This window comes from Salmo trutta, chromosome 7 (assembly GCF_901001165.1).
Source record: "Salmo trutta chromosome 7, fSalTru1.1, whole genome shotgun sequence".
Taxonomy (NCBI): Eukaryota; Metazoa; Chordata; class Actinopteri; order Salmoniformes; family Salmonidae; genus Salmo; species Salmo trutta.
The window spans coordinates 6,454,348-6,467,514 of NC_042963.1; the positions used below are offsets into that span (position 1 = coordinate 6,454,348).

Consider the following 13,167-nt stretch of genomic DNA (forward strand, 5'->3'; position numbering starts at 1 on the left):
TGTTTTTCATGGTTCAGGCTAGGCCCCTTAGTTACAGTGAAGCGAAATCTTAACTCTACAGCATAAACTTACGTTCTAGATGATTCTGAGCTTCCAAATTTGTGGCAACAGTTTGGGGAAGGCCCTTTCCTGTTTCAGCATGACAGTGCCCCTGTGCACAAAGTGAGGTCCATACAGAAATGGTTTGTCGAGATCAGTGTGGAAGAACTTGACTGGCCTACACAGAGCCCTGACCTCATCCACATCGAACACCTTTGGCATGAATTGGAATGCCGACTGTAAGCCAGGCCTAATTGCCCAACATCAGTGCGAGACCTCACTAATGCTCTTGTGGCTGAATGGAAGCAAGTCCCCGCAGCAATGTTCCAACATCTAGTCGAAAGCTTTCCCAGAAGAGTGGAGGCGGTTTTAGCAGCAAAGGGGGGACCAATTCCATATGAATGCCCATTATTTTGGAATGAGATGTTCGACGAGCAGGTGTCCACATACTTTTGTTCATGTAGTGTATCTGGCACACACTTCACCTCCAAGCATGTGTAGCTGTCTCTCACCAAGGGCTTCGTTTTCAAACGGGGAAGCTGATTTTAAAATAGCCAACACCTTTGGGAGGATAATTATAAACAATCACTGACACAAGAATCTCAAATAACAGCAGGAGCAAATAGCCAGTATGCCTTCCCTCCCTGCTATCCAACCACTGGAAGCTCCTAAAGGCTTTGGTAACACTTCATCCAGGTATAATTTCTTAGAACTTCTTATAAGCATATTTGAGCCTTTACAATGTTTTATAACAAGGCTTATAATTTTGTCTCCCAATGGATCAAACTGTCTGTTATTTAGTCTGAATGATTAAAGGGGTCATACTGTACATGCTCATAAAAAGTAATACAATGCATTATATCTCAAACCATCTCTGAGCTGTTTCCTGTTCACTATCATGGTTTCTTAATCAAGCATAGCATAAATTCATTTCTACCATGAAAGTGCTTATTAGAGTCCATAGTGCTTATGCATTTGAAGAGAGGGTGATCATAGAGCAGTGCATAAGGTGATTTGTGATATGTCTCAAAATCACTTCAAAAGGCACCTACACTTCCACCTAGGCATGTAGCCTAGGTTAGGCCACTTTATTGTATAACTAAATGCTTCATTGATTAAACTTCACATTAATTATTGCAATACATTTGACAACAACCTCTCTTTCAGATGTGGTACTTTCCATAAATGTAGCCTATTGGACAATTCGCTTCGGCAGCCGACAACAATGTAGACATTCCCTTTAAGTGGCAACCTTGGGGAACATAGAAATTATTCTGATGTAAATGCATAGAATTCAATAGATTTTCTTTATCAAATGCAAAAGCACATGAGTTTAACAGGATCAGTTAGGGCAGGCTATAGCCGTATCACGATAAAAAAAAACTAGCTTATTGCTGCATCTTCTTTTTGATGGTGGAAAAAAAGAGACCATCCCTTTAAATAAAACTTGATGATTCCATTAGAACCGCAGCAGCAGTGATACACGCAGCTGCCCAACCTGGCAGCCGGAAGATTGTTGAGCAAATATTATTTTCCTTCTGTATGACATTGGTGCGATTTAAAACATTATTATATTTGTTTTATACGTTGGATTCTTGGGAGGATAAACGAAACGTGTGACGTAGAAGAACCATAGGAGAAAGTGTTTACGGTATTGGAGACACGGGTTCTCTGGACGTTCATGAGGTGGACTTCGCCGCATTTGGTGGGCTGCTCCTAGCTTGGAAAATCCCACCATATATCCCTGACATTCATTCCAAACTCAACCTGTACGCTGAACTGTCACCGACGTTGATACATTTTAAAGGAAAAGCATGGAATAAAGCCTGACATCGAAGGAGTCCTGAAGAAAAGTAGTTTTTTTTCTGGTGAAAAGTAGTCCACTGCTTGTTTTAAATAACCTATTAATTATTAAGTAGCCTAGGAGAGGCATAGCCTACTCTTACAACTCATCACAAGATGTCTGTTCCGGTAAGTCTTATTTAAAGGTTATATTTTACATTTGGCATGAACTTTTGTTGCCTACAGATAGTCAGCGATACGATGTTGCCAAGTGTAATTTCCTTTGCTGCTCTGACATTTGAAATGCACTAAGCTATGTGTCAGTGATGAGTATGCTACGTCTCGTGTATTGGTTTTGTAATATAATTGTAATACCACAGTTATAATGATATGAGATATGTATTTTCAATGTTTCTCTAATTTGTAAAAATGTCCACACTCTAGGAGTGCAAGCTCCAACGCAGACTGCTAGCTGTCAGGCTGTTGGCAAACTGTCAAATTTGACTTGTAGGAGTGCCAACGTTGCAGCCTGAGTTTTGTGAGTTACATAGTGTTGAGTTGAAACTTTACTGCAATTGTGTAACCACCAGTATAGTTTGAGTCTAAGGCCAAACGTATTGGACTTGGACACTTAATACTTTCAACATGTTTGTAGTGAATAGGATTATGCAGTTATGTGAATAGGATTAGGAATATGCAGTTTTGATGGAGAGAACATTTTTGCTTTCTGTTGTCTTTTTCTGTTGTGTTTTCTGTTGCTTTGCACCATTAATCCAACAGCCTGCAAATCAGTAAATAGCCCAATTGTGTACCCTAATCATATCAAAAGGTACCAGTTCCATTCTTTGACGTGTATTTGGGTTGTTTACTGTAGGTGTGTGTAGATATTCAGGATATGACTGTTCCAATTGGCTAAGCAATGTTCTATCTAGCTTGGCATGTGTTGTTATGCACACAGATATCTAAAACAGCGTGCTCTAACCTGTGTGAGGATTCCTTCGGCAATACACATCTCATCCCTAGCAGTTTGTGAAGAAATCCCAAGTTTGTGTATCTTGCTGCTTGAAATTCAGAAGTCATTGTTTCCCCTATGTCCGGTTTAGGGAGTAAAATGTGCTGATTACAGGGTTGAAGTTGTCTCCTAAACACTGAGATATATGGAGGCATCTTTGCCTGTAGATCATCTGGAGACATGATATATACCATTTTATCAACTGGGTGGTTCGAGCCATGCTGATTGGCTAAAAGCCATGGTACAACAGACCTAATACCATGGGTATGACAAACATTTATTTTTGCTGCTCTAATTATGTTGGTGATCAGTTTATAATAGCAATAAGGCACCTTGGGGGTTTGTTTGCCAATATACCACAGCTAATGTCTGTATCCAGGCACTCCGTGTTGCGTCTGGCATAAGAACAGCCCTTAGCCGTGGTATATTGGCCACCTACCACACCCCTTCGTGCCTTATTGCTTAAATCACCCATGCTTACAGGCTCATTCGATTACAGCGATGTAAATGTGTAATGAACAAGCGTTATTTCCTTGTTTGCTTCGCTAAGTGTTTGAGCACATTATGAATCACTAACTGTATTAGGCTACACTTTTAGAACAAAAGGTGCTATCCAGAACCTAAAAGGGTTCTTCAGCTGTCCCCATAGGCGAACCCTTTGAAGAACTATTTTTCGTTCCAGGTAGAGCACTTTGGGTTCCAGGTAGAACCCTATTCAGTTCCATGTAGAACCCTTTCCACACAGGGTTCTACATGGAACCCAAAAGGGCTCTACCTGCAACCAAAAAGGGTTCTACCTTGAACAAAAAGAGTTATCCTATGGGGACAGCTGAAGAACCCTTTTGGAACCCTTTTTTTTAAGAGTGTATGTATTATACTCTTGAGTAGGACTGTGTTTGGTTTGTACATATGTTTTTACCCTCAGTTACTGTAGCTACTCTGCGCTGTATTCAACAAACACAGTCCAGATTGCAAATCCCATGCCTTGCGGCCCGGGTTTGATGGCAACAGCTGCTGTTCTCTGTGCAGACAGGATGACGAGTCTCCTAAACACCATCGGTAAACCCAGCGCCTTAATGACTCCCTCATCTCCATGCCAACTAGTCTGAGCCCCTTCACCTGGCTGCCACACATGTCACTGGGAAATCAAAGACAAACAGACAGGGCCATGGTGTGACTGTCCACCTAACCCAGTGGACAAATCATTCTTGCACACTTTTCCATTGTGTAGATATCATTTAAGATTTCCCATAGAAATCAAGTTAGATATGGGGGTGTTTTGGAAGATGGCTGGTGTACAACGGCTCATTTCCATTTGTACACTACTAGTCTTGCGGTAATAGTGTAGTAACATTGTTATTACAACGTTGTAGCTGTCAACATAGCGTCTGCTATAGGCTACATTTGAGTCTGTATCTTCTTATTGGGAATGCAGATTTTTCAAAGCATCCAATGTTGTTGCTTGGGTGATGGGTGTATTTCCTCGATGGCCTGCCAACATGCTTATAGACTGGGAGTCCCCGTGGAGAGTATCCTCCTGCTGTATTTGATGGGTTAATTCCTCCAGTCAACCATAATATGAGGGAAATTAAACTGATGTTTGGATGGGATCAGCCCATAGAGTTAAGCATGCTTAGGTGAACATGAAGTCCCACTTGGCTAGTAGCAGGGGTCCCAATGCTCCAACTCTGCAAGGCTTAGATACTAATCACCCTGTCATTCACCATTCACATCTGTGGCTTTTTAGTCATCCCTCCTTTGATATTATGAATTTAACATTTGCAGGCCGTAATCAACTGATTTACTATAGGTGGAATATAATAGCATCTATTGCAATGTTTTCCCGGTGTTTTATTTTCATGCTACATGTACTGAATATAGGTTGCTATTATAGTTTACAGTGTAGCATGCTTTTACAAATGCAAACATTTTGGCAATATGCATGTCCTGAATACAGTACAATGGGACGTATGGACAGATATACATGAATGCATGCAGCCGTACGTACAAGCATTCATAACATGCCATGAATTGATGTGGCCTATTGAGAATGTAGCACCTCTACCAGAGTACAGAGTATTCTTATCTTTAATATGAGCTCAGTTTCCCCAAAGGCACATCTCAGCTCAGCTGCAGCCTCTCTCGCCCCTCACTCTCCCTCCCTCCTTGCCAGCAGCCATGCGATGTAGGACACAAGGGGGTTAAATGGGACGTCTGCCGGGGCTCTATCGACAGCCCTCATATCTCCCTCTCAGAAGCCTGACATTTGAAGCTTGTCATAGATGATGCTCCACATACATATTCATAATTGGTGCATTTCCATAACCCCGATCAGGCCCTGGCTATTTGTATGGGCAACAGTTAGTCATCAGCCTCCCTCCCTTCTTTGTGTCTATCACATGTAAATCTCTAGTCTACTAGATAGGTACACATAACTCACAGCAAATGCATTATTACACACGAGGCGAGGTTGCTTATAAGTCGTCCAAAATGCATAGAATACAATGTACTACAACGGTGCAACCAGCTACCATCAACCAGTTGATGTAGCCTATTTGTAATTCAGACACACACACACACACACACACATGCATGTACATACCCACACAGGCATTCAAACACGCACACACATTAACACAAACATTCACACATGGTGATCTCCCCAGCTTGGATGCTCTGCCTTCACCCTCCAAGTACACACACACACACACACACACACACACACACACACACACACACACACACACACACACACACACACACACACTCACACTCACACTCACACTCACACTCACACTCACACTCACACACACACACTCTCATCCAAGGGAAGCCAGGCTTCCCCCAAACACTGACCAAAAGAAAAAAACAGAAATAATTGGTCTTTTGTCTGTCTGTGTTTCATTTCCCTACAATTCACAAGAGGCTGAATGTATGGTCCTGGAGCACCAAAGAAAGTGTCAAGGGAAGCCAGTTTGAATTGTTGCATGTCGTTGTGTTGTTGTCCTCTGGTGGCTAGCTAGCTGGAATTGTCCCTTTCCTAAATTAGCCATGGATGGAGATAAGGATTTGATTTGGACTTATGGTTTTACTTAATTCTTGGTACTGGACAATGATTTTATGATTATAACGGCGATTCTGATCCAACCATTAATTCATACATTGTGCCCCTGGCCTGAGAGGATGGAAGTTCCACATAGCTAGATGTAGAAGGCTAATGTTAACTAGCTGGCTCATCGTTGCCCATGAAAGGAAGTTAGACTAGTGAGCAAGCATTTTAGCCAGGTAGCCTAGGACAACAACAACTAAAAGCATGTAGTCTACTGTATGACAGAGTCATAGACAGTTTCGGCGACATGAAAGAGAACAGGATAGCATTGGAGTTTCTCTACAAGTAAGGTGAGTCAACATGTTTTTTGTACTCGCGCGCACACACACACACACACACACACACACACACACACACACACACACACACACACACACACACACACACACACACACACACACACACACACACACACACACACACACACACACACACACACACACACACACACACACACACACACACACACACACACACACACACACACACACACACACACACACACACACACACACACACACACACTGACTGACTGACTGACTGACTGACTGACTGACTGACTGACTGACTGACTGACTGACTGACTGACTGACTGACTGACTGACTGACTGACTGACTGACTGACTGACTGACTGACTGACTGACTGACCGACCGACCGACCGACCGACCGACCGACCGACCGACCGACCGACCGACCGAGCATCTTAATCCAGCAGTCAGCTGACACATTAACTTGTTTACAACTGACAGCTCAGGAGAAATGATCATATTTATGCTATAAACAGCTGCAGGTAGAAATATGAATAAACATTTAAACATACATATTAGAGATCGACCGATTATAATTTTTTTAACGCCGATACCGATTATTGGAGGGCCAAAAAAAACCCGCTACCGATTAATCGGCCGATTTATTTGCAATTTATTTTGTAATAATGACAATTACAACAATACTGAATGAACACTTATTTTAACTTAATATAATACATCAATAAAATCAATTTAGCCTCAAATAAATAATGAAACATGGTCAATTTGGTTTAAATAATGCAAAAACAAAGTGTTGGAGAAGAAAGTAAAAGTGCAATATGTACCATGTAAAAAAGCTAACGTTTAAGTTCCTTGCTCAGAACATGAGAACATATGAAAGCTGGTGGTTCCTTTTAACATGAGTCTTCAATATTCCCAGGTAAGAAGTTTTGGTTGTAGTTAGTATAGGAATTGTAGGACTATTTCTCTCTATACCATTTGTATTTCATATACCTTTGACTATTGGATGTTCTTATAGGAACTTTAGTATTGCCAATGTAACAGTATAGCTTCCGTCCCTCTCCTCGCCCCTACCTGGGCTCGAACCAGGAACACATCGAAAACAGCCACCCTCGAAGCATCGTTACCCATTGCTCTACAAATCCCGCGGCCCTTGCAGAGCAAGGGGAACAATTAATTCAAGGTCTCAGAGCGAGTGCCGTCACCGATTGAAACGCTATTAGCGCGCACCCCGCTAACTAGCTAGCCATTTCACATTGGTTACACCAGCCTAATCTCGGGAGTTGATAGGCTTGAAGTCATAAACAGCTCAATGCTTGAAGCACAACAAAGAGCTGCTGGAAAACGCACTAAAGTGCTGTTTGAATGAATGCTTACGAGCCTGCTGCTGCCTACCACCGCTCAGTCAGACTGCTCTATCAAATATCAAATCATAGACTTAATTATAACATAATAACACACAGAAATACGAACCTTTTGTCATTAATATGGTAGAATCCGGAAACTATCATTTCGAAAACAAAACGTTTATTCTTTCAGTGAAATACGGAACCGTTCTGTATTATATCTAACGAATGGCATCCCTAAGTCTAAATATTGCTCTTACATTGTACAACCTTCAATGTTATGTCATAATTACGTACAATTCTGGCAAATTAATTACGGTCTTTGTTAGAAATAAATGGACTTCACACAGTTCGCAACGAGCCATGTGGCCCAAACTGCTGCATATACCCTGACTGCTTGCACGGAACGCAAGAGAAGTGACAAAACTAATATTGATTGTTTTTTATAAGATAAGTTTAATGCTAGCTAGCAACTTACCTTGGCTTCTTGCTGCCCTCGCGTAACAGGTAGTCAGCCTGCCATGCAGGCCCCTCGTGGAGTGCAATGTAAGGCAGGTTACACTAGTAACTGGAAGGTTGCAAAAACAAATCTCCGAGCTGACAAGGTAAAAATCTGTCGTTCTGCCCCTGAGCAAGGCAGTTAACCCACCGTTCCTAGCCCGTCATTGAAAATAAGAATGTGTTCTTAACTGACTTGCCTAGTTAAATAAAGGTGTAAAAAATAAAATAAAATTGAAATCGGCCCTAATTAATCGGCCATTCCGATTAATCGGTCGACCTCTAATACATATGTATACTGCCGCATGTCTCTTTTTCCCTAAATGTACCATCATCAGGTGTCAGTGGACCACACATAGCAACTGTCCATCATTCAGTTATTTTCTGTTCCAATAGCACTGTACACTGAAAAGGTGTTCTGATGCTATCTAGTCATCCCATCCAGGGTCGTATAGAATTCAGTAATGGTATTGACTATTGCGTGTCTATCATCAGTCAGTCACAGCTGACCTACTATTACCAAGGGCCCATCCACAGTCAGCCTGTCATATGAATCTCCACTTAAGGCCATGTCTTGTGACTGGTTGGTTTTATCTGATCTACAGCTAATACGTCTTGCTTGAATTTTCTCCTTCCATCGTTGAACTGCCTGTATTTCAGGGAGAAAAGGTAGCATCAGCCTTTCTGAAAAGCTAGCCCCCGTGGCTAAGAGGAGAGCAGTAGAGCAGAGCAGTGTGTGTGGTGTGACTGGGGCTGTGTGGAGTCTGTCCTCACTCACGCTCAAACAGTCAGACACACAATGGAGGAGCAGAGCCACTGCTGCATGCCAGAACATTCCTGCTCCAACACTCCCTGGGGAATTCACTTTTCTCACTCTGCTCACTCACTGAAGAGAGACTGTGTGTGTGTGTGTGTGTGTGTGCGTGCGTGCGTGTGTGCGTGCGAGAGAGATTCTGCAAGAAGATTGAGTATTGGTTCGTACCAATGTGCGTTTTAGAGGACAGTGTGTGTAAAGGGGTGTGTAGATATGTGTGGGCCGTTGAATGAGTGTGTGTGGGAGAGCTACTCCATGTATGTGATCTTACATTCTTCTACTGTCCCCCATCAATCCTTGTCACAATGCAGTATGTGTGTGATAATCTGGTATCTTGTGGGAGGACTGTGTGCATACTTATGTATATGTGTGCGTCATTTGTGCATGTTTTAAAAAAAATATTTAACCAGGCTAGTCAATTAAGAACAAATTCTTATTTACAATGACGGACTGGCAAGAGGCAAAAGGCCTCCAGTGGGGACGGGGGGCTGGGATTAAAAAAAGCACAACAACAAAAAACAATGGAAGACAAAACTGACAACACAGATCGAAGACACTGGCAACAGCACAAATACAACAGCAAGCAAACAGAGGGATGTGTGTGTGAAGTAAAACAACATGCTTCCTTACATAAGGCATTGCAAGTACTTGCGGGTGTGTGTGAAACCTTCTGAGTCAGTGTGGGAATGCTCAGTAATGAATAGCACTGTGTGCTGAAATTCCGTTCTGTGCGAGTGTGTGTGCATCCTTATATGTGTTAATCCCTGTGTCTGAGAAAGTGTGTGAATGCTCAGCAGTGTGGTTCTCTGTCAGTCTATGTGGCGGTGGACTGGCAGCAGCAGCCATGTATCTCTCAGCCAGGACTCTGTAGCTATTGCTGTTATTTATTATCTTGGCTATTTCTAGTAGCAAACGCCACTCTATTTGGCGGCTCTCCCTCGATTTCTCTCTTTTTCTGTTCTTCACTGTTCTCTTCATCCCTATCCATCTTTCTAGCCATCTCCCTCCTCCTCTCCTCCTCCCCACTCTCTCCTCCTCCCTCCTTCTCTCCTCCTCCCACCCTCTCTACTCCCTTCTCTCCTCCTCCCTCCTTCTCTCCTCCTCCCACCCTCTCTACTCCCTTCTCTCCTCCTCCCTCCTTCTCTTCTCCCTCGTCTCCTCCTCCCTCCTCTCTTCCCTCTCCTCTTCCCTCCTCCCTCTCCTCCCTCGTCTCCTCCTCCCACCCTCTCTCCTCCTCCCTTCTTCTCTCCTCCTCCCACCCTTTCTTCTCCTCCCTCGTCTCGTCCTCCCTCCTCTCCTTCTCCCACCCTCTCCCTTCTCTCCTCCCACCCTCTCCTCCTCCCACCTTCTCTCCACTCCTCCTCCCACCCTTCTCCTCCCTCGTCTTCTCCTCCCTCCCTCCTTCTCTCCTCCTCTCCTTCTCCCACCCTTTCTCCTCCTCCCTCCTTCTCTCATCCGCTTCTCCTCTCATCCATCAACCCTCTCTCCTCCTCCCTCCTTCTCTCCCCCTCACACCCTCTCTCCTCCTCTCTCCTCCTCCCCCCTTCTCTCCCCTCCCACCCTCTCTCCTCCTCCCTCCTTTTCTCCTCCCCATCTGCTATTCTTTCCATGTTTATCCCATCATCTTCTTATTCCAGTTTCTTCCTCTTTGTCTTTGGTATATGATGGGCAGTACAGCCTTTGTCTTGGTATATGATGGGCTGTACAGCCTTTGTCTTGGTATATGATGGGCTGTACAGCCTTTGTCTTTGGTATATGATGGGCAGTACAGCCTTTGTCTTTGGTATATGATGGGCAGTACAGCCTTTGTCTTGGTATATGATGGGCAGTACAGCCTTTGTCTTGGTATATGATGGGCAGTACAGCATTTGTCTTGGTATATGATGGGCAGTACAGCCTTTGTCTTGGTATATGATGGGCAGTACAGCCTTTGTCTTGGTATATGATGGGCAGTACAGCCTTTGTCTTGGTATATGATGGGCAGTACAGCCTTTGTCTTGGTATATGATGGGCAGTACAGCCTTTGTCTTGGTATATGATGGGCAGTACAGCCTTTGTCTTTGGTATATGATGGGCAGTACAGCCTTTGTCTTTGGTATATGATGGGCAGTACAGCCTTTGTCTTGGTATATGATGGGCAGTACAGCCTTTGTCTTGGTATATGATGGGCAGTACAGCCTTTGTCTTGGTATATGATGGGCAGTACAGCCTTTGTCTTGGTATATGATGGGCAGTACAGCCTTTGTCTTGGTATATAATGGGCAGTACAGCCTTTGTCTTGGTATATGATGGGCAGTACAGCCTTTGTCTTGGTATATGATGGGCAGTACAGCCTTTGTCTTTGGTATATGATGGGCAGTACAGCCTTTTTCTTTGGTATATGATGGGCAGTACAGCCTTTGTCTTGGTATATGATGGGCAGTACAGCCTTTGTCTTTGGTATATGATGGGCAGTACAGCCTTTGTCTTTGGTATATGATGGGCAGTACAGCCTTTGTCTTGGTATATGATGGGCAGTACAGCCTTTGTCTTGGTATATAATGGGCAGTACAGCCTTTGTCTTGGTATATGATGGGCAGTACAGCCTTTGTCTTGGTATATGATGGGCAGTACAGCCTTTGTCTTTGGTATATGATGGGCAGTACAGCCTTTGTCTTTGGTATATGATGGGCAGTACAGCCTTTGTCTTGGTATATGATGGGCAGTACAGCCTTTGTCTTTGGTATATGATGGGCAGTACAGCCTTTGTCTTTGGTATATGATGGGCTGTACAGCCTTTGTCTTTGGTATATGATGGGCAGTACAGCCTTTGTCTTGGTATATGATGGGCTGTACAGCCTTTGTCTTTGGTATATGATGGGCAGTACAGCCTTTGTCTTTGGTATATGATGGGCAGTACAGCCTTTGTCTTTGGTATATGATTGGCAGTACAGCATTTGTCTTTGGTATATGATGGGCTGTACAGCCTTTGTCTTTGGTATATGATGGGCAGTACAGCCTTTGTCTTGGTATATGATGGGCAGTACAGCCTTTGTCTTTGGTATATGATGGGCAGTACAGCCTTTGTCTTGGTATATGATGGGCAGTACAGCCTTTGTCTTGGTATATGATGGGCAGTACAGCCTTTGTCTTGGTATATGATGGGCAGTACAGCCTTTGTCTTGGTATATGATGGGCAGTACAGCCTTTGTCTTTGGTATATGATGGGCAGTACAGCCTTTGTCTTTGGTATATGATGGGCAGTACAGCCTTTGTCTTTGGTATATGATGGGCAGTACAGCCTTTGTCTTGGTATATGATGGGCAGTACAGCCTTTGTCTTGGTATATGATGGGCAGTACAGCCTTTGTCTTGGTATATGATGGGCAGTACAGCCTTTGTCTTGGTATATGATGGGCTGTACAGTATACAGTGTATTGGTCAGTGGGGGAAAGGGAAAGAGGGATACCTAGTCAGTTGTACAACTGAATCCATTAAACTGAAATGTGTCTTCCGCATTTAACCCAACCCCTCTGAATCGGAGCGGTGCAGGGGGCTGCCTTAATCAACAGCCACGTCTTCGGCGCCCGGGGAACAGTGGGTAAACTGCCTTGCTCAGGAGCAGAACGACAGATTTTTGCCTTGTCAGCTCTGGGATTTAATCCAGCAACCTTTTGGTTACTGGCCCAACGCTCCTACCCGCCAGGCTACCTGTCACCTCTATACAACTCAGTGGGAGACCCAAGCAGTTATCTTCTCATTTCAAAGCCTGGTGTCATTTTCCTCACACTGTCTCCTGGTTTGTCCCCAGTGATCTGGCCTAGACAGACAGCACTGGATGTCAGCCCTGTGGTCAGAAATATTATGCCTTCCCTCCCAGGGAAAATCACCATCACAAAACACAATCCCACACTCACCTCCCTGAGGAGAAGTCCCTACTTATGCTCTTATATCGTCCTGTTTGATATGAGCCTGTGAGAATGTGGGCCACGCTGAGGCAGAGGTGGCTACCCACAGAGTTGTGATCTCCTGACGAGAGAGAGAGAGAGATTCCTAACCTCCTGCCAAATGTATGACCATATTAGAGACGCATATCCCTCATATTACACAGATCCACAAAGAATTCGAAAACAAACCCGATTTTGATTAACTCCCATATCTACTGGGTTAAATACCACAGTGTGTCATCACAGCAGCAAGATTTGTGACCTGTTGCCACAAGAAAAGGGCAACCAGTGAAGAACAAACACCATTGTAAATACAACCCATATTTATGTTTATCTATTTTCCCTTTTGTACTTTAACCATTTGCACATCG

At 43.7% G+C, this 13,167-nt stretch overlaps 1 protein-coding gene across 1 annotated transcript in view; it reads left to right on the forward strand.

Annotated features, from left to right (window-relative positions):
- Nucleotides 1-1,518: 1,518 nt before the first annotated feature.
- Nucleotides 1,519-13,167, forward strand: part of LOC115196808 (breast cancer anti-estrogen resistance protein 1) — a 119,648-nt gene continuing 107,999 nt past the window's right edge. The window contains exon 1 of the mRNA XM_029757729.1: nucleotides 1,519-2,010. Coding sequence (XP_029613589.1) covers nucleotides 1,999-2,010 — 12 coding nt within the window. The 5' untranslated portion in view covers nucleotides 1,519-1,998. The remainder of the gene's footprint in view (nucleotides 2,011-13,167) is intronic.